Raw genomic sequence first — 24,714 nt, 5'->3', positions numbered from 1 at the left:
AATACACAACTCACCATCCACCTTGTCTGGTAAGTGTAAATCCAAATTTGGAATCCTTGTCCACAGATACACGGATTCCCACAATTCCCAATCCTTGAGGAGTAACCACTTGACCTCTCATTACAGCAACACGACTAAAGAAATATAATTAGATCAATACAAAGTTTATATTAAACTTCACTTGTGTAAGTGCCCTTTCAAAATCTTCGTTTGGGGTTAAAAGATTTTGAAAAAGTACATTTGTTAAGCGTGTAATTTATCCGTGGAAACGTCGGAATTGTGATGTAAAACATTTTCAAGTAATTACTCGTTCAAACAATAACGAACATCATTGAATTGCAATTTTAATAAATTATCATTATAATCTCCAATTTCCAACGCATCCAAATCGGACACATGCAAATGTATCGCACTGATCATAAAGCTGTAAATTCGAAGCTGCAATTTGCCGCAATAACAGTGCCAACGGCATTTATTAAAATTATTAAGTTAATTAAGCAATCAAAAGGATTTCCTGGGGGAACAGTAGCTGCCATTGTTATTACGGCGTTTCGATTCGGTATTGTGCAGGCATGTAGTTTCCACGACTCAACTACGATATCATGATAATACGCAATAAAAATTTATAACATCGATATTATCAATAACATCAATTGTTTTTTTATTAGTGAAGTTGCGTCGTTCGGATGCGACTGCTGCTCAGGAGTTGCAGATCGTAAAAATGCCGCAAGGAACTGCACAATGTTCGGTAATAAAACATAATTGGTTTTATCGTGTGCCTCTTCATAAAACCAAACAAGAGTGTTGGGGAAATAGTTGACAACTTGTATAAATGTTTGGTATTGGATGGTGATAAATTGAACAATATTAGATTACTATACCCTCACACTAAAGTGTTCGAAAAGTTCATGTTGAATTTAAAGAGGCAAATAACGTGCACAGTATTTTAATGCGTTACATTGCTTTTTAACATTATTAATTATAAATAGATATAAAACTACTTTAAAAATTATCTTTATATAGAAGTGAAAATAAATTATTGTAATTTTTAATAAACAATAAATTAAATATTGTGCAAATAAACCACATTATTTTAATAAAAAAACACAAACAGATCTTGAGACAGTATTATTAAATATTTAATTCTAAAACATACAGTCGGTATGCGAAGCAGCAAAAACCATTTCAAAAAGCCGCTTGACATGTTACAGCTCCACATACCGTTAAATTCGATAATGGAAAGTATACCAAAACCTTTACATTTTACCTAAAAGCCTGCGGTATAAATTTGTGGAAAAACAAAATAAATCTCAGAACCGATGTATAAACAGGAACATATTTCTGTCCTAAAACAACCGTGGAAAATTGTAGTCTAAATAAAGAATAATACACGAGGTACTAAAATATAATAAAACTTTTTTTATAATAATTAAATTATAGTTTACATTTTTACATTAATTTTATTTCAAAACATATCTTCATATAATAAGACAAATGTACTTTGATTTCATCATGTCAAATTGCAGGACACAAGTTTTAAATTATTTACTTATACAAACGATAAAAGCCCTCAACTCTGAAACGAAAAAATATAAGGCTAGACAATTGATTAAGAAACTTTGACGAAACGGATTTACGACGTACTCCCGACGACAATTTCTAGCTTGAAGTTGTCCCATTGAAATAAACTACAAGCTACTAATGGCTGATTTATTTAAATTCCCCCCTTAGTTTCCGAGCGGAGTCAATAAGACGGAGAAATTACAATCGAAAACAACTACAAGTTTGGCCCGTCTCCCATTTGTATTCCGACTTTTGGCATCTTTTGCCTGTCTGTCAGATCCTTAGAATTATTTTCAGCGGGCATTCAATAATTCAGTTGGCATTGAATTTTGTTTGAAGTTTTAAGTGGAACATTTTTTTTGCGAATCTAATTACAAGAATGAAAATATAGTTTGTATTATTTTCTCAAATAAGTTTGTGGGTATATGAAAATGTTTAAGACTACATTGAGTGCAATTATTAAAGGCAAGAATAAAAAAAAATAATGTTTTTTCAGTTTTTACTAAAATCAGTTTTAAATTCTTCTGTGCAGATTTTGTCCATATTTATTTCTTTTTCCATTTTTAAAAATTTTGTGACAATTTCAATTTTGTGAGGGAGTAGTCTATCAAACGTATTGAGATTACAAAATGGTTGGTTGATTTCTAATTAAAATGTTTAATAATCATGTTTTTTAGAGGTAAGTGTATCACAAGGAGGTTGGTATCTATATATTATTGTTGTTTTTACTTTTGCATTATTACATTTATCCATAAAATTTACAACTTTAAACAATAATAAATGTAATTGTTATAAATTTATTTAACAAATTCTATAAAAATTCTGTTATTAACCATAAAAAAATATTTTTATGAATTATTCTATTTCTCTGTTTCTTTTTGTAAATTTGACAACTTTTCTAAGAAACAGTGATTTTCATTGATGATAAAATTATTTTCTTCAAATTAAACAGCTATTTCAAATTTTTTTGCAAATTGTGAACGACTATTTCAATTTGAATCAATTAATTAAATTACATTTACATCCAACTTATCCTGCCTAACATTTTAATATAAAATAAAACCATATTTCCACTTAAATACATAATTTATGATGGCTGTGCCAAATGAAGATTTTTTACTTTATAAACCTCAATAAGCTTGTATCTGTTTTTGTGGCGTTACGCACGAGCAAAAAGTTCTTGATTGATGAATTTATGTAGGCTTTCACTTTAGAAATTAAAAATTAATTAAATTCCGACTGTTTTTATCTGAACAACGCCAGATGTTGGCAGTTTGTTTGAATCAGTCTGAACATTTTCCAGCCACTTAACCTGAAAAACTTCCAACGTTATTCTTAATCACTGTAAATGTAAATTTATGTTGGAAATAATGTCACTTGAAAGAAGTTCAAATAAAAAACACATTGACTGTTCTATTTGAACGCGTAAATCTTAAAGCTCGGCTGTTTTTCTAGCCCTTTCAGATGTTGTAATCCCGCGTATTTCATATTTGTAATTCAAATAAAAGTCTAGACTTGAAGTTCTGACCTTCCATTGGGAATACTCCACATCAATGTCACGTGTATTTTTTTAAAGCATAGGTAAAAAGAAAATAATAACTTTTTCCAACAAAGAAAGTACTCAAAAAGGAGAATGTTATTATAAAGGAAAATATTTTGTATGTTGAATATATTATTTAAATACCAGCTATATTATTAAACAAATACATGTATAATGTATTTTATTATAATTAAATCAATAAGTAATCAAATAGAAAATTAATAAATAAATATAATAAACAAAATATTGTTAATTAAAATCATTGAAATATAATAATACCAGTAATTATTGTTTGAAATTATTTGATACACTTTTCAAGGTTTACAAGGTTTTATTTATTTTGATTATAATACATGGCTTTGATATATTTAATTAATTAAAAATGAATATTAATTTTATTTATTCAGTTGAATAAAATATTAATCTAAAATATCGATACCAGAATATTTTCGAAATAAATTATATTTTACTTACAATTAGTAATAAATATACGTAAGTAGACAAATAATTTAAATATAATAAAAAAATTTAATTAATTTTAATAAAATTAATCAAGAACTTATTATATATTTACAAAATGTGTTGTATACTTTTAGTATAGATATGTGAAATAAAAATTTAGTTAATAACTTAACTGCTGCATTTCAGTTCAACTCGTGACTTATTATAATTCAAGAAATATTTCGCAACAAACTATTTCGTTAAAAAAATATATGGCCTCGTTTATGCAGTTTTTCTAGGAACATACAGTCACGTAAAGTCTCGACAATAAACTGGCTGAAAATAAGTGGCAGATCTGGTCGAAAATAAAGAATGTCCTCGGATTTTATGTACGACTCTGCAGTGTTTGTTCCAGTTTCACGTAGAACTAACTCCACTGACATTATTTTTAATAGTTTATAGTCCTCGCTAATATATTGTTTCAATTCCGAGCGCGAAATTATTTGCTTTATTAAATCAAGGATTTTGTGAGATATATGTGTGAGCCAAGACATTATTCATGCCGGGTATCGAGAGTTTAAAAGTTTTGCACCAAATAATTTCTAAGGACTGGAAGGACTGACGTGCTACTTATATTTTAATTACTAAAAATAAAATTGTCGATATACAGACTAATGTATGTATTAATCTCCAAAACATTATTGAAACCCCATATTTATTTAAAATTAACATTAAATTAAAAATTGGAAAGGGAATGATGACATTTTATCAAAGCATATTTTAGGTATTTTTACTTGTATAAAACGTTTGCTTTAAAAGCTTCATGAGGAATATGCAATATATTTCCTTATAAATTAGTTTTTGTTAAGTAATTCGTTAAATATTCAATAATAAATTTAAATCTCCCTTAATATGTTTATTAGTTTTATTGATTGCTTTATATATTTCTATGATATGTAAAACAATTTTTAATTTTATATTTATATCTGCTAAAATTGTAAATGTATCGTTATAGAAAATATATTCTGAATTCCGGTATGAGAATTTTTAATTATTAACTTAATAAAATTACATAATAAAATTTCAATACTAGTCAAAACTAATCTTTATTTTATCTATACTTCATTCAAACTAGTTAATTTAGTGGCATTATAAACACATGGTTGCAAGTAAATTATGTGATGATATCTATTTCATACTTAAATTTTGCCAAGGTTGCATTCAGACTTAAAAACTAACTTGCCATTCCGGTTATGTATTCAATTATTATTATTTATTTAAAATTGCGGTAAATAATACCAATTACATTGTTTATTTTTACGGTAAATTATTGAGCCTAAAATATTTTTTTAATATTTATCTAAAATTATTCATATAGATCATAATTTATTTTCTGAAACGACATTGATCACCATTGCTTTCACCTCTTTTACTAGTAAAATTAATCATAATAATATCAGAAATTACAGAATGAATTTACAAAATAATAATATTAATAATACATTTTAATCCTAAACATACGTTTATATCCCATTTACTTATTGTTTTTCCAAAATTGATTTACGAAGCAGTTATTTAAAATATCGTATATTTTTAATGATGAAATAATTTTATATTAATTTAAGTATTTTCTTCTCGAATAAGTGTGTAAATTTTCATATGAAAAGATATTACACAAGAGTCTAAGTTTATTTAATAAAACTCGATATAGATTAAATTGCAATTTAAATATAATGATCCATTTGATTTTAGCATGATAACAATTACCAGCTGCAACGATTTGCAGTTTCAAAGACAAAAATGTGGTATTATAAATATAAAAATTTTCTAGTACATCAAACTGGGACAGAAAATGGAATGTGATATATCTGCTTAGAAATTTTTTAGGTCACTCATATCTGATCGCTATGTATGTATATCAGGTTCTGATCAAACAGAATCTCACCCATATTTTGTTCTGTACATACATATGTTAATGATGTCAACATAAAAATTAAAATTCTGAAAAATATATAGTATATTAATCTTTTGTGCATACATTTAACAATTTAAATTCATCTATTATGCAAATGAGTTAAACTTGCATAACAAATTAAACAAGATTTTGCCGAGCATTTGGTATTTAAACTGGAATTTCTATTCAAATTATCATATTTGTTATGTTGCTACCAAGGGATTTTTCCATATTTACGGAATATGTTTCAGTATAATATTCAATAAATAATTTTATTTGATATATATATATATATATATATATATATATATATATATTTAAATTTTCGTAATTAAATTGAAACGTTATAAAGTTGTTAAAAATAAAAATTAAATAACTAAATAAATTAATATTGACTCATCTCAATATTAAAAAAAATTAAAAATATAAATTCTCGTGTGATATCAATAAAAAACTTAATAAAAGCGCAATTGTAATAATTGTTTATTTATATAATGTAAATTGATTTTTATTAATCTAATTTCTCTACGTATCTACTCACCCATTTCATGGAAAACTCTTCATTACCAAACATTCTAGCAGTACCGTAATAGTTTTTAGTTCTAGAAGAGCCTAAACAAATTGGGAAAACAAACACCTCGCAATTCCTGGTTTAATCGCATCGACGACGCAACGAAGTGTATTAAGAGTGGTTGGTCAAAAATGCAATAAACGATGCAGTAGATAAAAGGGGGGTTTAGTCAGTAGGTTTCAGGTTGGGGGCGACAGGAGGATAAGGTTAAACACAGGTTCATGGGTAGAATTTGACAATGACACGAAACAGAGGAAGGATTTCATCGGCCGAGCCGTCATTATACTGATTCTGTTTTGTTGTATTCTTGTGTACAATGTTGTTTCTACTGGTTTATGCTACATACAATTTTCTTATTATTGTAAATTTATCCTTTCTAGAATATTTGTAATGGCAGCATCAAGTAAAATGCTCATACACGTATACTTACTGAGTTGTTGTGTCCAAGTGGTTGCGTTTAAGGTGTGTTTACATGTGTTCTACTCATGTAAACTCACCTTTACTGGACGAATCGCAGCACACTAGTTAGTTCAGTTAATGTGTTTACTTGATGCTATTCTTTACAATTATCGTGTTAACAGGGTGAATGATTATGATGAATATGATTTATGATTTTTTAATGGCATAGCGACAGTAGGAGATTAAACATTCAATGAGGTGCTGCATCTCTCGCAGTGCACATAAATTAACGTGAATTTAAAAGCAAAATAAAACACACTTAGTTCTGAACGAGGCACGATTTCCCGGATTTAATTTTTCCCCGCATGAAGATTAATTCTCAGACGTCTGCAGCGTAAATAGATATTTGCAGTATGCCTTATACGACACACTTATGAAATATGCCCCAAGCTAATTGGACTCACGATACAGTGGAAGTTTCTGAATATTAGATAAAACTTAAGATTTCTTGTCCGGAGAGAGACTCTTTGTTCAAGTCACTGCAGGTGGTTGTTATGAGAAATATTAATAATTTTCAAGCTGCGAGAGATTCAGCACCCGGAGGACAGACAATAAAAAGCAAAACTGAAAACAAATAAAGACACAGACAACACATGAACTATGGATACAAAACGGCAAGTCCATCTGAACAATAGAAAAAATCCATTCTGCGGAATGGACGTGCCGTTCTCAACGGGAGAAACACGTAAGGTGGGGAAAGCGCACAAACTTTGGGTTCAGGTGGCGCAATGTATAGTTTTACAGGCAGCAGGCGGCACACGAACGACAGACGACAGACAGACAGAACATTGGGGAGATGCTGCGACTTACCGCGGCGTGAAGGAGTTCCAGAACTCGCTACGATTTTTCAAAGTTGCAGCAGCGACACAGGGGACACAAGAGACAGGACAATTACTAACCACACACGGGACAGGAGCAAGCGGCAATCGAACCACATTAGCCGTGATACGTGAATTATTTCATTAATAATTTAATAATAGTAAATTTTTCGTACATCTTTATTATATAGAATAAATCGTATAGAAATATGTAAATAATTAAATTTGTGAGCAATGGTATGTTAATAAAAGTTTTAATTAAAATTTAAAATTTTTTTGACAAAATTTAAAATAATAAACAAGAATTTCATTAATAATAAAATATTGATTTTATTTTTTATTGCAGTTGAAATTCGTTAAATTAATTATTAGAGCTATTTTGATTGAAATTCATATTACATAATTTATTTTGCTGATATTAAATATTTTTAATATGAAATTTCAATGTGACTATTCGGTTCGATTCGCCAGCTGTTATAAAGCCTCAGTTTAGAAACGTCGAAGCGGCTGCGCAGCCAAACACTATTTAGGCTGCGCAACCTATGCTTTTACGTTTCCAGCTTTCAAATTATCGACAAACTCCACAGAAACTGAACAATAATAACGCACAAAAAATGAATTATGTGTATTTTGTACCGTTTTACCGTTCGGTTATCTCTATGGACCTCTTCGATATTAAACCCGATCCTTCTTTTGACATTCATCCACACATTCACTCGTTCTTACGCACGGTTTTGTGACGAGACAGATAGACAATACACGCACGGTCAAAAATAAATAAAAAATCAACACAACACAACGTCTTAGCTACAGACATGGACAGACACAAGTTAGCATAAGGGGAATGTGGCGACTAGCAAATAAATCAAAAAAACAAACATAGATCGGATATGATGCTGAACACATTGAGGATCGGAAGCAGAAGAAAGCTCGATGCTCCTGAGTTTTTTCTTGTCATTTTTTTTTGACTGGTTTTGTATCGCTGGCAATATTTCACGTCTAAATTCATTTAATAAGTTTGTAATTTTTTACTAGAATTTGTTGGTGGAATAAAATTTATGTAAATATTCATAAATGAATATAGACCAGCGAAATATATAGATTAACTGCAACCGTCAGGTAATCTTCGAAACAACATTGGTTGCATAACTTGTGTCCACCCCAGTCGTACTTAAATACGTACCTAGAGCTAAATGGTACATTTAATAAATATATCTAGATATAAATATTTCAGATATAAACTATAGAGAGGCTGTTCAATTTTGCCTTTCATTGTTTAATTTTTTGGATCCTGACCAATATTCTATTATTTAGCGAGGACTTCCGTTAAAAAGGATTTCTGCACTATAATCCTAACCCTAGAATATTATGAACTGAACATGATCTTAAATATGTTAATTCCTTAAATTTATAAATATAATTAATTACAAAATAAATAAATTATGAATAAGTTGGTTAAAAGAACCTTTAATATTTAAAGATTTATTTATTGGGGTTTGTTCCATCTGACTAATAAATAAATTAAATACGTAACAGAATCTTCAAGCCAATTAATTTTTCTAAAGATCATACTCAGTTTGGTAGAATATATAATATCAGTTGGGCCAGGATCATAGACAGTAGTACTGGAGACGACGAACTCGGGCTTTTCGGAATCAGGTAGACGCACACAAAGGATAATCAAGACAATACAAGACACATAGAGCCTGACCGGATGGCGACCTTACGGCAGCCGATCACAAGTCAGGGGATCTAGGAGGGTCGTATCGGGGGGGTATGGGAGTCAGAGTTGTGGCTCCGCAATTTGAATTGAGTTAGTTTATTTTTTTCTCGTTGAAATCTTTTGAAGGGGGGTCAGTGCGGTGCCTGAGCGCAGAAGCGGTCACGACACGTGATCTTCTGTGAGACAGACCGTTTCTTTGTCTGCGCTTGCGTGACTACTGTCCCTGAGCGGCGGTGTCGGTGCCATTTGTTACTGCGACCAAACGATGAAGCAAATATTTCCATAATTTAAGTAAGTTTTTGTCGTTCATTCCATCTGGGTGTCGCATAAACTCGTTTAATAGAAATAGTGATTACTAGATTTGCATCATCGAAATTATCGCTGCTTCCGACACCGGGCCTAAGACTACTTTCAAAGCTCTAGACACTCGGTTAAATCAAGTCAAATATCGTTGTGGCGTGATTTTCGCACGTGACGTTTTGCCGCAACCACTTACCTTTCTGTGTACTCGTTTATGTGGGCGTACGATTGTACGCTGTTCTCTTCGATTAGGAATTTCACACGTTGATAAAATGATGCCGTCACCGATGGAGGCTGTTTCCTAAGGAGGACTTCAACGGGGTCATTGCTGTGCAGACACATTATATGATCACGGCAGATCACGTGTGAACAACATTCGCTATCTGAACAGTCGGTCATTCCATCTATAAATTAAAGTTTTGGACAATGATCTAAAGTTCTTCAGTAATCTCCGTCTTTCATTTTTAGAAAAGTAGTTGAAATATTGCTATATTATTAAAGATTGATTTTATATTATAAGATGACGAAAATAAAAATAATATTTAAGATACTACATGATGGAAGGATGCCTTTTGAGTGACTTACCGTGATCATTGTCGACATCGTCATGGCAATTCATTTCAAGAGGAATACTGCAATCAGAGCCAGCCCAACCTTGAATACAGACGCACTTGTACACACTATCTTCTAGATTGCATTGTCCATGTCCTGAGCAGCCATTTTCACAACCAGCTGGAGAAATGATATATTATTTAAAATCGTTTTCCAGTATAAGTGAAGAACTAATAATTTTTCATTTAATCAATTAATTGTAATATGTGATCAATTAACATGGGACGATTTGATTGAATCCGATTTGAACCTAGTATATAAATCTTCGTTATAAGTTGGATAACATACAACCGAACCCTCGGGGGAAGTTCGGAACACACATTACAATTCAATACGGTGCCGCGGCGCAGGAAATTTCTTTGATTAGTTTGATTCTCCGCGGGTTTCGCCGGTGTGTATTGATAAAGGATAATGCGGACCTCCCCGTGTAGCCGGGGATAAACAATAAATAAACCGACGGGTGGAAGGTGGAGGCTGGACCTGTGCCCGAGTCCCAAAATCGCGTCGTAAATATCAGACCGAAGTGGGTTCAGATTAGGAAAGTTGCGGGTCGTTACCGGAACGGACCAAAACTTTACGCCGTATAAGTTACGCAACTTTTCCGGAGCTTCAACAAAGTGGACGGGTGGCGAACATGGCGATGGAAAACGTCGACTTGCGAGTTTTTGCACAGGGCCGATATTTATGATTCAGTCAGTTAACGGCACAACAATTTAACAAATTAAATGAATTTACTGTTAATAATAAATTTTATACTTTAATTTGTGACAATAACAGTAACATGAACTATTATATCATAATGAAATATTAGTTTTGAAAATAATATAGATATTGCGCAAATAAAAATTGAAATTGATTGTAATTTTGATTGTAATTTTTACTATATTATATAAATAATTACGTGTTAATAGTTAAAATATAAAAAATCATGGAAAAACATTTTAATGAATTAAAAATATAAAACATTCCCTTAATAATAAAAATGGTTTTAAAATTAATTTTTATATACATATTTACGATTTTAATTGACAAAAATAATAAAAAAATATATTTGAATAAAGTATTTGTTTTAAAATCAATTTCTGTAGTTTTTCTACATTTAATGAAATATAAAATAAAATTTAAAATTATTTATTGTTGTACAATATTGAAATTCCAATTCAAATCTCAACATATTTTCCTTTTAAAATAAAAATTATTATATAATTTTCAATGATATAATTTTTTATATATTAATTTGTGGTTAATAATATTTTGATTCATATTTTATTGATAGCGTACATTTGAAATTATTTTTATTACGAGTTAATTAAGGATTAGTATATTAAATTTACTAAATGAAATTTAAATTTAAAAATATAAAGGTGCAATAGTATGATTACATAAATTTAATAGTCAAAATATAATTTGATTAGATAAATTTACTACATAAAATACTAATATTTATATACACTAAATAATAAATGGGACGGAAATGTTTAGCTTGAATATTTGAAAAAAAAACAAATATTTATGAAGCAGAAAACAGTTTAATACTTTGAAAGCGTATTAAACTCGCATATTAAAAATAAACTTTATACCTTGACATTATTATTATATTTTATATATTCGCAATTTTAAATGATGTATGTCAATAAATATCAGATATATATATTTGTATTATCATCAATTTTAATATGTAAAATGTATTGAAATATTTAAAAAGAAATAAATATTATATTTAATTATTGTTATTAAATATTGAAACCACAACTTATTAAACCCATTATTTCATTCAAATTGTAATTATTAGAAATTATATATTTTTTCTTTTATTAGGTTGTAATAAGTAAAATAATTTAATAAATTATAACACAAAGTTACTTACGCAAAGTACAGTGTCGTCCATTCCAACCTTGAGAGCAAACGCAAGTACCATTCTTGCATTGACCATGTTCTTGGCACCTGGGGTCGCAGGGCAATTGTTCACATCTTGATCCAGTCCATCCAGGATCACATCGACACTTTCCGGTATCGCAGGTCCCGTGTGGTCCACAGTCCAAGTTACAAAGAGCTGCGATAATAATAAATGGAAACCAATGGTATTGTTATGAGAACAGTTAATAAAATTTCTGAATCTTGAGCGGTAAATTCTGGACAATTGTTACGTGAAGTGTAATAAGGTTGAAGTCTATAAAAATTAGATTTATTATTGATACAAAACATGAAATATTTAATAATGTTTGTCAATGTATGTGTTAAAGTTTGATCATTTCATGTAATTTTTTCAATGAACTATTAACTTTTTTCATGATGCTATTTTGTAAAACCGATAGAATATCAATACAGTATTTTTTTATCAGAGTATGAGACTAACGAATTATTAAAATAACACAGGTGCATGTAAAAGTCCAAAGCGAAAATTAAAACAGTTCATTTGTCGTCAGAATAGCTGAAATTGGATTCGAGAAACTAATTTTCAACGTTCGCAATTGGCTCTTTTTTACGTCACATTTTATAAAAGAGCGGAGTTGATGCGAATTGAGTCCAATTTAATAAGTTTTTAATTTTACAGCTGCATGGAAAATGAACTTAATAGAGAATATTGACAGGCTAATTAAGAACGGTAATCGCATTTGTAAATTTAATGCGAAGTTCAATATTTAATTAAGGGTTTTTGAGTGAAATAATGCATGTGGTGAATAATTGTATATTGCGAAATGGTTGACTACCCGTCAAAACGTCGCGGTGTACTGATGCACGTAATTCAATTTTAAGGATATACCTGATATATCATTATTGATATTGAAAAATTCATTTACAAATATAAGTTAATCATTTGTTTAATTATTGACAACATCAATATTTATATAGGATAAATGAACAAACTAATGATAATTCACTGCAATTTTAATTGAAACTAATAGCAAAAATGGAATATCTGAAAAGTTACTTAAAATACAAAAAACATTACCAATAATTTTTATAATAATATTCACAATTTTATACTTCACAGTAATCTTACCCTTTTAAACGATACGGTTTTATTGACGTGAATCTTGAATAAAAAAATATATTACCTTGTGCACAATCTGGTCCAGTCCAGTGCCTATTGCAGACACACTTCGCAGACTCCAAATCATAGATTCCATGATCGGAGCATGTGGGCAGACATTTATGAACTTGCTCGTCGATCACGTTGCAATTGGGTCCTTTCCATCCAGCTTTACAATAACACTGACCGTGAACGCAGGCACCGTGTTCAGAACACGTCGGATCTTCGCAGTCAGACTCCTCGCATCCATCACCTTTCCATCCTGGTTTGCAATGGCAGGATCCGCGTATGCATTTTCCGTGTCCGGAACAATCGGCCACGCGACAGTCGGACTCCGGTATGTCACATTCCGGACCTGAAAATTTAATATTTATTTATAATTTATTTAAGCGAACAGATCGTCTTCAAAGCGCAGCAGTTTTGAACTACAAAAACATGCTTTTATTACCTTTCCATCCCTCCTCGCAGTGGCACAATCCGCCGCCGTATTGTCCATGGTTGGAGCAGAGGATTGGGCAGACACCTGCAACAGAAATGAAAGGGATGAGATATATAAGGGGGCGCCTCGGCGAATTGTTCTCCGTTAATTAATGGCTCGGTCGAAGGTTACTTCTCCACATCAGATCGCGCACACACACACTCCACCAGATAATTGAGATGGAGTGGATCCGAGAGGTTAAAGAAGGGTTTTTGCGGCCTGTTTTCATTACTTACAATTAAGTTCCGAGAAGAATTTGTTAGTTGGAGGAGAAAGTGGATTTTTATTTAATCGTGGTTTATGGTTGAACAATATTGGATTTTTAACACGAAAATTAAGGGGTTTTGCAGAGATAAAGGAGCACTGAATTTCAATTTAAATTAACTATGAAACAGTTCTAATAAATGGGTAGAGGTATTTTTAATTATTCATTAAACAGAAGTATACTTTTCGACTTAATTTGTGAAATTTTATTACATTATTAAATGGAAAAGGTTGTTGAAATACCCTTACAAGGTTCAGTTTCCAAGAGTCTCGTGTGCTCATTACACCTGAAACGCAACGATTGCTTTGAAACACAGGTTCACTTCCTCGCATTCAGGAGCTTTTCGTGTGTATGCGTCGCTATCACGTGAAATGCCTAGTCCTTCGTCCTTTTACCCTAGGCCGAGGGATTCACATCCAATCAATACGAACACTCGACTACTACCGTTCGATTTGAAGTCCAAGTTTATCCCCTTTATGTCTGAGTGCCTTAACTTTTTCATCCGTGTATAAAGATTTTTATTGAAACGAGGAACAAAAATGTTTTCAAAATAATACATTAAAAATAAGAATTAAATGAATACTCACTTTTGGAACAGTCAATTCCTTGGTAACCATCGATGCAGTCACATTTTCCAAGATAACATGATCCGGTACCGGAACAATCGTTTGGACAAGTTGTACTAACTCCTTCAGCCTCTGAGATAACCAATGATACTGTGTAAGGTTGCAATTCATCATTGTAGACGGACAAAAACCATCTTCCCGTATCTAAATATTGCAGCAGACTGACATTAACCAACATCGGTTCCAATTCTCCCGTATCCCTCTTTGAAATGACATGATCGTCTAAAGCAAGACCAAGATCTGACGTGGGATGGGGCAGATCCGTTGAGGAGCGGTCCGAGTAGTTTATTTTGATTGTGTGCGGTATGTAGAAGGGTCCCTTGGGCTCAGAGTCGGCGAGGATTTTTCTCGTGCCTGGAACAATGAACGGACGGGATATTTATAATGTATACTTGTCTCTCTCGAGGATATTGCAGGAAAATTGGATATAGGTGGAATTTAATTGTGTACGTTGTGGGAGTTGATAAAAGCCAGACGGATAATTGCGAAAATATTGGAAAAAGTCCAATATAAAGGTTTATTTGTTTCTGTTGAGAATTTTTATTGGGCCGCATTCTTTCTTGAAAATAATATAATAATATTGCTTATAACTGTAATAAATTAAATGTGTTGGTATAAGAGTTATGGAAAAATTCGAATAATTTATCTAAAAATGCAGTACTTTTTCACCCATTCATTTTTAACAAAACTATAATCTTCGTGATCAATTATGAATATTAAAATTATATTTATTACTAATTATTGTATTTAATTACTGGTTTTAAAGTGAACATTATTGACGTTTTGCTTTAGCCTTCGCCCTTCTAAAAATAGTATCAAAATAATGACCAAGGAAATATTTATTCACAAATAGGAAATAAGTGATATCAAATCACAAAACAGGGAATAGAATTAACGTTTCAGTTATAACTGAATGTCTGTTATATGTTTGTAAACACTCCGCCTAGTTCTATTTTCAGCTACAGAAACGAATCAATAAGTGACTAAAATACTTGTTTGTGACTTGCGTTGATGTTCTTTTTCATCGATGAAACGGATTTGTTGGTATTACGCGGAATATAAATTATTTCCTGTTCGAATATTTCACAATAATATTAATTTTACATCATAATATTAAATTAAATAAGTTATCGTTTTATTGTATACGCAGCTTTGATGTTTATATACTTGTTCAATGCAATGTATTTGCTTTGAATTTATATTTCTCTTTGTGTTGTGTAGAAACATACAGAACATTTCAATACGAATGAAATTGCCACCACATTCCATTGTTTACTAGAAACTCAGATGTAAAATATTATATGTATTTAATTTCATGCAAATAAATTCATTAATTTATGTTTTTCATGCAACCAAATTTATAATACCTTCATAAGAGCTCGATATACTATCCAAAACATCGCTTTTGTGTGAATTCTTAGTGTCGTATGGATATTTGTAGTGTTTAGTAGATGAATAATCTTCGTCCTCGTCGTCCTCTTCAATATCCCTCTTCCTGAGCCGATGATCCAACCTGCCGCCTTTGACGAACTCCGCGAAGTCATACTGCGTCACGCTTGGTGCAACATTCCTTCTACCGTAGACTGCAAAGTTTGCGCCCCACGGAAGTGTGAAATTAAACCTGAAGAAAGCGGGTTGTTTGTTGCGAAATTCCGAGTTCCAAAATTGATACGGCGGTATGGTGGCGGTATGGATGACATCAAGTTCTCGCTGCTCAAGCAGGGGTAACGGTGGCCATTGGGTCTGTGGTTGGCTGCGTTGCTGAGGAGCTTGGAGTGAACTATGTTGAGTCGTTGCGCTAGAGTGTTCGGCGGTACTCGTCGGAAGAGATTCTGAAAGAAAAAATATATAAAATATCATTTCAATTTCATCTACTTCTATTGACCTAATTTCCGTAAATTCATTTTAAAAGAAATTAGTTAATTTTGACAGACATTTATTATATAAAACGGTACTCTGAATCCGCAAATTAAGTTAACTGCTAAGTTAGTTAAGTATTTCCATATTTTGTGATTTGAGGAGGATTTACAATTATAAATACCTCGGTTTTAATTAGTCGACTGGAGTTTTTAAAATATATTACAAATTACGTTTAAGTTAAATTATAGAATCAGAAAATTACCATTTTATATTACAGTATTAACTAAATAATAGTAAATTTAGTTTAATTGTATATTCAGGATTTCTACTCTTGTTATTGTTTTGTTCACTTTTTGGAGTTGGAACGAAGTGCTAGGATAAGGCGCATCCGCCATTATTGTAATAAATTTTAAGTTTCGAAACACCATCTGCACGATCAATTGCAATTATTCAATTACACTTCCTCCAAACTTATCAAAGTAACTTTTAAGCGGAAGCGGGACAAAATCTAACACGGTCTTACATCAGTAACACAGTGTAACCGAAGCAGACAAAGAGAAACAGGGACCAAGAACAACTGTACAACAAAGTTTTACCTTCGGTCGGGATCTGAGTCGACACTGATCCCATTGTCATGTGATCGTTCGTAACATCCTTTACATCCTGCACCAGGATGCAGTTCGATGAGTCCATGTTGGGCTTCATAGAGCTGACGGCTGTAACAAAGCGAGTGAATTAGTAGGACTGTCGAAATTACGTAATACGGATTTTATATGATAAAGTTTTTTTTGTTTTACATTAAAAATTAATTATTTATTAGAACCAGCCTTTTTAAACCGTTCATCGAAATAGCAATCGTTCAAAAGTGGAACTACAATATTTAACCTTGTTCCGCTAAACAAAAGTATGGTTTTGAATTTGAACAGAAAAAATTTAGTAATGTTATTCTAGTAGTTTTTTATACTTTCACAACTTTTTAATTAGTGTTCTAATTTTTGCCTTTAATTTATTTTACGGGGTAAAATACAATAAAAGTTTTTACCAGAAAACAAAATTATTCAAATAAAACTCTCCAGTAATGTATGTGTTTACGTCCCGACAATCAGTAAACCTGAGAAACCTTTTTACAAAAAAATTCCTTCATATTTGTAGTCACACACACACATTTTCTGGAATGGAAACTTAAATAAGTAATGACGAAATGGACTTGGTCGTCGCTTTTGTACGTACATTGCAACCGTAATATGCTATTGTTATCCTTACTTCAAACTGAAACATTAATTTTGATTACAAAGTAAAGTACACACACGGAACCGGGGTAGTAATTTATTTTCCACATTATGTGTTTGCCAAGTGGAACAATAATCTACAAACAAAAATCACAAATGTATGTTGTTTTAACTTTAATAATGAAGCAGCAAGGGTGTATTTTAAAAGTGTTTTCATAATGAGGAATACTTATTTGACTTCATAGTTATAGATATTGAATTAGATTAAAAATAATATATTCTTTGCTTGTTTGATTGCCACTGCGACAACAAAACAATATTCCTTGTGTGATAACAAGATCATGCGACGGATTTATCGTGTGTATGTCGCCCTTACAACAAAACATTACCATATGGCATCAATTTTATTAGGCGTTTCACGCCCAGCCGTGAACCCCGGCAATTTGTACCTAAATTGAATACGGTGCACGCCATTCGAATTAAAATCACCATTAATGACATGTATAAACATAGGTGGGGACCGAAACGGTGCACACGCCGTCACTAGGGACGATAATAATTCGATTCCGGATTGTTTCCGGAATCCGTGACTAATGGCCCCTCAATGTAAACAATGCGAGTGGATTATAAAAAAATAAAAGAACAGTTGCATTGTACAGACAAACTATAACCAACTCGGGTTTAACTGATCTATCCTATTGTTTTAATAGTCGTTATTTTTTGGTCCACTTTTAAAGTTATTTCATAAGTAATCTTATTGTTTGTTACAGTGAAATAATAAATTATCTAAGATAATTCAGTATTCAGTAATATCAGCCATAGTAGTGTAATTTTTATCAGTTAGAATTTTTTCATATTAAAGGTATGTTTGCAACTTTTTTATTCCATTTTAATGAAAAATAGCCCAAAAATATACAATAAAAAACTTTACCCAAATGTCAAAAAATATTTTGTCTCACCTTATCAAGATTAAATGTATGTAAAAATGAAAAAACTTAGTCAATATATTTATAATTAAAAAAATAAAAGAAATGTATAAATGTAAAATACACACAAATGTATACTTAAATAAAGAAAAACACATGAAATAAATAAAACAAATACATGTATAAAAGTGTATTAGCTAAACGATAAAAATAATACGGTAAAACGGTAAAGTAAACTGATAACACAACTTGATTTACTATTTTTTTGTAAATTGCTTTTACCATTATCTTACACTTTGTACGTTCTTAGTACCTATCTAGATTTCTCTTTGTATTTTATGATACTTTAATTCAATTGTTTTTAAATTTTATTATTCCATTATCATTTTATGTTACTTTTCTTATTATCTACTTTGAATTTCTTATAATTTTTTATTATTATTAAATCATAATGATTCGTAAATATTCCTAAATTTATTAATTATTATTAAAACATTACATGTTCAATATACAAAAATATAGCAAAAATAATAAACAAAATAAAGTATTTTAAACAAATGTTTATTATTAGTGTCATAAATATTTTCGGTAGGCAAATGTTTATTTTGGTTTGGATATTTAAACATTTCAACGATTTTTGCTATTTGTGGTGCAATTTTATATTGTAACATTCGTATAAATGGGCAAGTTATGAAATTTTAGCTGTATTCAATAATCTTTCAGTGGATGAAGGCTCAAAGGTAGTTATAAATTTTTAATGGCGAGTCCAGTATTGTCAATAACAATCACAGGTTATTAATAATCCTGTGATCCGCATACCTGCAAAATACGCAAGCATTGCTGTCAGAGCAACTGCCAACAGGATGAGCCCGATACTGAGACACTTCCACGAGCAACGGTGCTGGCACCTCTTGTCAATGTGGAATCTGGACGGCGAGTAGGGAGAATAATGAGAGGTGGTGGCTGTCGGGGCGGGCCGCAGCGGAAACACCGGCATCATCAGAGGCGCCTGAGACTGAGGCGGTACCCCGCCGCCACCACCGCACTGCAAGGTGCCCGTCGCACCGATTTGCTGTGCGAGCTGCGTCTGCTGCAGCCCTGGCGTCAATCTGCAACAAAAATATTTTGGATTAATTTGGTCACACACAAATCTCCCCAAGGACTAACGTACAGTTTAGTAAATTGATGAATGAAATTTGCTGAATTATATAAAAATTCTATAGTTACAATACAAACGAGGCGAATACAAATGTGGATAAATCAGTCGAAATAATCGAATGAAGTCCAAAACGGATGCAATTTGGTCTTTGGCGCGTTTGGGAATGAGGGAGTGGCGCATCAATGTGCCCATCTAATGCATATTAATTCATATAATAACCATATGAGGGCCATTGTCATGCAAATTCGTCTGGCCGAATAAAAGCAATTTGTGTCCGCGGCGACGGGTGCCGGCTTATAAACGAATTTCCCTTTACCCACCCTGGTCAAATCACAGAAGTTGTCTACTCTACTGAATATTTTTTGAAACTAAGCTTTTCACATTCTTTGCATAATTTGGAAGAAAAACTTTTCTCTTGAGACACTTTGATTACCACAGCAGTTTGTAAGATATATTAGATTTGATGTTCATTGTAATGCAATGTAATTTTTTTCAAATATTGAAACGGAAATATCTTAAAATTGGTTCAGATGATTAATATTAATCAAGAGTACTTTCTTTCTTCTGTGCAAAGTATATAAAATGTTTAGTAGTTTTATGATAATAGTAATATTCAGTGGCAAGGAAAATAGGGTTAGAAAGAAGAAGTTGGAAAAAGTTTATTTCATTGAACTGTAAGTACATATTTTCTGATACTACATACAAATAAAAACGCGATTGGATCAAAGGTATTTTTGTCAGGAAAAACTTAAAAAAACCAAATTATTTAGATTTTCTTCCTTATTGAACGTGTTCCAACTGCTTCCAAATTTGACCACCTATTTTACAAACACGTTATATATTTAGTAAACACGTAATTAAAATTCCCCAGGACGTTATTATTTGTGTGAATGACAACTTAACTAATAATTTAAGAGTTAAATCCATTGTTTAGTGGCTGGTTTAATTATTTGACAGTCATACAGTTGTAAAGCTTTAGTTGTTTTTCAACCATTAAATTTTACAATATGAATAATATTATACATATTTCAAAATAATAACTAATACCTCCGAAATCCATCAACATTATCCATAATTCTCCTGTGAGATTTAGTTCATGCAAACTTCGACCGAAATCACATTGATTCGTGTGTGGAATTTCCGTTAGGCGGAATGTCCAGCTTCCCCACGTAGCTCGGCTCAATTCTTTTAATATTCTGCATTCTTCGCCAAAATATCAGTACACACCGCGGTTTACCATTTTACAAAGGTAATATTTTCTTTTGAAGTAACCCAAATAAATACACACTCATAGAGAGGCCGCAGTGGCGAGGCGCTTAACGGTAATGCTTCAATTTCTATTCATGAGAGAAAAACAAGATATTTAGCTGCATTTTAGCACAATGTCCCATTTTGCAATTTAAATGGGTCGCTTGGGTCGGCTTTAATACAGAGAAAACATTTTATTTCGATTTCCATTTCTATCGTGTTTTTTTCTTCTCCGACTGCGCGTTAATATACCGAACTGTTTTCGGGGGTGAATTCAATTAACCGTCCGAGACCTAATATATGTTTGCAGGAGGAAAAACTATCGTTACCATGGCGACGTCGATATCTCAATTTATCCGACGGCTCCTTAAATTTATGAGATGTAATATAGTGCAGCTGCAGCAACAACAACGGTTCAAGTTGAAGAATTGCTCCGAACGTTATCCACTAATTTGCAATAATTAAAAAATGACGCAGGGCCCTTCGATTGCGGTAATCAACCGGCGTGAAATCACACGAGCGTTGTCCGTGATTACTTTCATTATCTGGTCCTTTGTTCCAGATTCGGTGAACCCAGACACGATGCAAGCGGTCTCGCTGTGCGGTAAACTCGCACACACCGATGACGCACCCACATCCTCTTCGTAATTTGATCCCAGGTTGATATCCGATCCGACAACTCCAATTAAAAGACTTATAGCATTTCTATGTTTAGATTAGTGGGCTAGCACTAACTCACAAGGAAGGATCAATGTTTGTTGATATTTTCAAATGAATTTGAGCATTTTGAATATATATATAATAACATCAAATAATGTGTAAATTAGTTTTGGGTTCCCCCGTTTCATTTGGGAAACATTTTATATGTATTACAGGAAGTCTTCGATTTCCATCTTGTTGCATACACACAAAATGCCTGTGACACTGATTACTTATGAAATTCCAATTTCACGAGCGACTGCGTTCCGGGGATGGTCTGATCGCGTTTCGGGGGAATCGAATGACGCACTGTGGTTCGGGATGAGGGAATAATATGTTGTAATAAAGTTCTGTATAGATTTAATACACGACCATAAATTTGTTTTATGGACTTTCGTTCATTTCAAATGTTTTAAGAACAGATGGTGCAAAATCACAAACGTAAATCACTGAAATTCGGGGATCTATATGTCATTTAAATTAACTTGGTTACAGTTAATTGAATCACTAAAAAGAAGGTTGACAATAATAATGATTTTCAATTAGTTAATAATTAAAATTATTGATTTTAATCTACATTTTTTTTTAATTTAAACTTGAAGAGCTGTATTTTCTTTAAGAGAAACTTATTTAGATTTTCTTGAATATTGAACCTATTCTAACACCTCCCAAATTGATACCTATTTTAGAAACACCATGTATATCAATTAAAGATATGTAAGGACAGAAAATAAATAGTTAAAATGAACTAACTATTAGTTTTAGTCACTTGTTATGGTTTCAGGATATTCGTATGTTAGAAAAATTTAATTTCTGAACTATTTATTTAATTCGCCGAAAATGGTTCGTTTATTTGAATAAATAAATTGTGTGAAATTTGTATATAAAAATATTACTTTTTTAGAAGATTTTTAGAAATTATTTTTGAAATGTCTTTCAAATTATTTTCTTATTAAATGCTATTTAATGAATTAATTTTGCCGATAAACATCCGTTGGCTGTTCACAACTTTGCCAAAACATCATTCTCAACGACAAAGAAAATCATTTCCGGCCAACGTTCCAGCTCTCGGTGCCGTTCTCCAACATACTTTAATTACATTTTCGCGAGTCCGCCTCCGTTTCCGCTTTTCCCCGCTACGTTTTAAATATAGATTGTGCGGTTTACTTTTCGCATCGGATATATTAAAGTGCGAGAGATGACAGGCACAACAATAAGAACACCCTAATTTGAATGCTTATTTAAAACATTCTCGACGACGAGAGACGGGCAAAAAACATCTCGTTTACCTACTTAGCTTTATTTATGTGACAAAACAGGCCATGTTCTCTAGCCCTCGGAATGGCTTTTATATTTAGAACTCTTCGGTGGTTTTACATAAATTGCGGTGTCATTCCACGTTTAATGTCAACGAGTGAGTAACCCTTTCACCGGAGACATAATCCCGTTTTATTATTCAGGGGATGTTATAAATTTGAAGCTACGTTAAATCTACGTTTAATCCTTAATTGATTTCTAATACCGCTTTTTTGCTATTTTTAGCGTAACTATTCCTGAGTTTAACCACGCGGGCTACAGCACTGTCTGCCGTCGAATAAAACACAACGACCTTCTTTAATTGAATCAGGTCCCAAGTAATTGTGATCAATTCATTCAGATTATGAATGATTGACCATTATGCCTTTCTTTTGTTGTTCCACATTTTTCTATTAAGTCGTCTCGGTAATTGACATAAACCTTTTTAAGCATCATCATATTACATGGAATACATTGTGGTGGAAGGTTTTTTCCTTTTAAGTTTAATGGAAATGTGTTGGTTTAAAATGTCAAATGCCACTAAAATGTGTAATTTTATAGGTCTTGTAACAAAACACAATAGTAATGATAATAAAAATGTTACGAGACCATAAAAGTACATAAATTTTGAATTAAGAGTTTATTTCACGAAGCCTAGAGGACATAAATGAAAATGTCTGATGCTATTTTAAATTGCTGACTTGTTACTGTTCATTAATTTATTATTATGTTGGGAATGCTAAATTAAAAACATTCACTATTGCTAAATTTAAATTCGTGTTGATATAAGAATTAATATTGATCCATAAATAAACACATAAAAGTAAAAGCGTTCAAAGATCAAATGACGAAGAAACACTGCTAGATAACAAATCACATTTAGCGTGGGCGTTCTTCAAACACATCCTACAAAGTAAGAGATATGACTGATCTTTTATTTTATTTTTTTGTTCAAATCCGATGTGTCAACAGTTCAATCATAAACCGTTTTGAATGAAACTGTAGACCCGACCATTTTTTCAAAAATAGAGGCGAGGATGTGCTCAAAAAGCCCATTTACGTGTTGAAAAGTTCGAGTGTGTTTCAGACACATATTTTTGAAATTGATCACGATGAATAAATACGTGTATCACATACGAAGACAAATTGTTTTCACTGGAGTGGTGCTTGTAATCAATCATTTTGTTATTTAATTAATCCATAAAATAAAGCAGCTTCGTTTTATTTTTTAGGGGTTGTTGTGAGTAACAAACTGTTATGAGAATTGCGCCCAAATTTTCCGATTAGTCAATTTCCTTTTGGAAACGGGATCTCGTAAAGGAGCAATTGGGGCGGCAATCGACATAAAAACGCGGACAATGCAACCGACGACGGAACAGCAATTGCTGGGAGGCCAATAGATGAGGAATGCCATTGTGCCCGTATTATGTATAAAGTGTTTTTTAGTCGGAGAACACGGGACAGAGAGAGAGTACCGGTCCCCCTTTCGGAACGGAGCAATTTGGGATAGAATTGCCGAAACGAAATGCGCCACCGGATAAAATATGCTTCCTCGGGCGGGCCAGGAAAAACGCCACGGTAATGGGAGAAAATCGAATTTTATCATATTTATTGCTGATGAATTACCAGTTAAAGTCCAATGGATGTGCAATTTACGCAAATCGTAAACAACATAAAGGGTCGTTCCGTTTTCGAGATGTTTCGACCTAAAAATGTCATCATTTCGACGACATGACGGATTGAAATGTGTTTTAATGGCTAAAGTGAACAAATTCTTTGAATATGTAACAAGAACAATATTTAATATATAAATGTTTTATAAAAATGAAATTTCGTATGTTGATTTTGGTTATTTCCAGGCCTGAAAGTGACTTACGAGTCAGGAGCTGAATTTTTTTATAAAAACTTAATTT

The 24,714-nt window shown here is 32.0% G+C and overlaps 1 protein-coding gene across 2 annotated transcripts in view; it reads right to left on the bottom strand.

Moving 5' to 3' along the window:
* Window positions 1-24,714, bottom strand: part of LOC109595861 (teneurin-a) — a 196,304-nt gene that overhangs the window by 7,731 nt on the left and 163,859 nt on the right. For both annotated transcript variants that reach the window (XM_049970103.1, XM_020011286.2), the window contains 11 exons: window positions 19,219-19,508; window positions 16,841-16,960; window positions 15,752-16,216; window positions 14,346-14,738; window positions 13,464-13,538; window positions 13,041-13,370; window positions 11,849-12,034; window positions 9,955-10,101; window positions 9,566-9,773; window positions 7,339-7,365; window positions 15-134 (listed from right to left, as the gene is read on the bottom strand). In XM_049970103.1, coding sequence (XP_049826060.1) covers window positions 15-134; window positions 7,339-7,365; window positions 9,566-9,773; window positions 9,955-10,101; window positions 11,849-12,034; window positions 13,041-13,370; window positions 13,464-13,538; window positions 14,346-14,738; window positions 15,752-16,216; window positions 16,841-16,960; window positions 19,219-19,508 — 2,361 coding nt within the window. The remainder of the gene's footprint in view (window positions 1-14; window positions 135-7,338; window positions 7,366-9,565; window positions 9,774-9,954; window positions 10,102-11,848; window positions 12,035-13,040; window positions 13,371-13,463; window positions 13,539-14,345; window positions 14,739-15,751; window positions 16,217-16,840; window positions 16,961-19,218; window positions 19,509-24,714) is intronic.

The sequence above is a fragment of the Aethina tumida genome, chromosome 7 (assembly GCF_024364675.1).
Source record: "Aethina tumida isolate Nest 87 chromosome 7, icAetTumi1.1, whole genome shotgun sequence".
Lineage (NCBI taxonomy): Eukaryota > Metazoa > Arthropoda > Insecta > Coleoptera > Nitidulidae > Aethina > Aethina tumida.
Note: the sequence above shows the minus strand (reverse complement) of the source record. Positions and strands in the feature narration are given on the sequence as shown.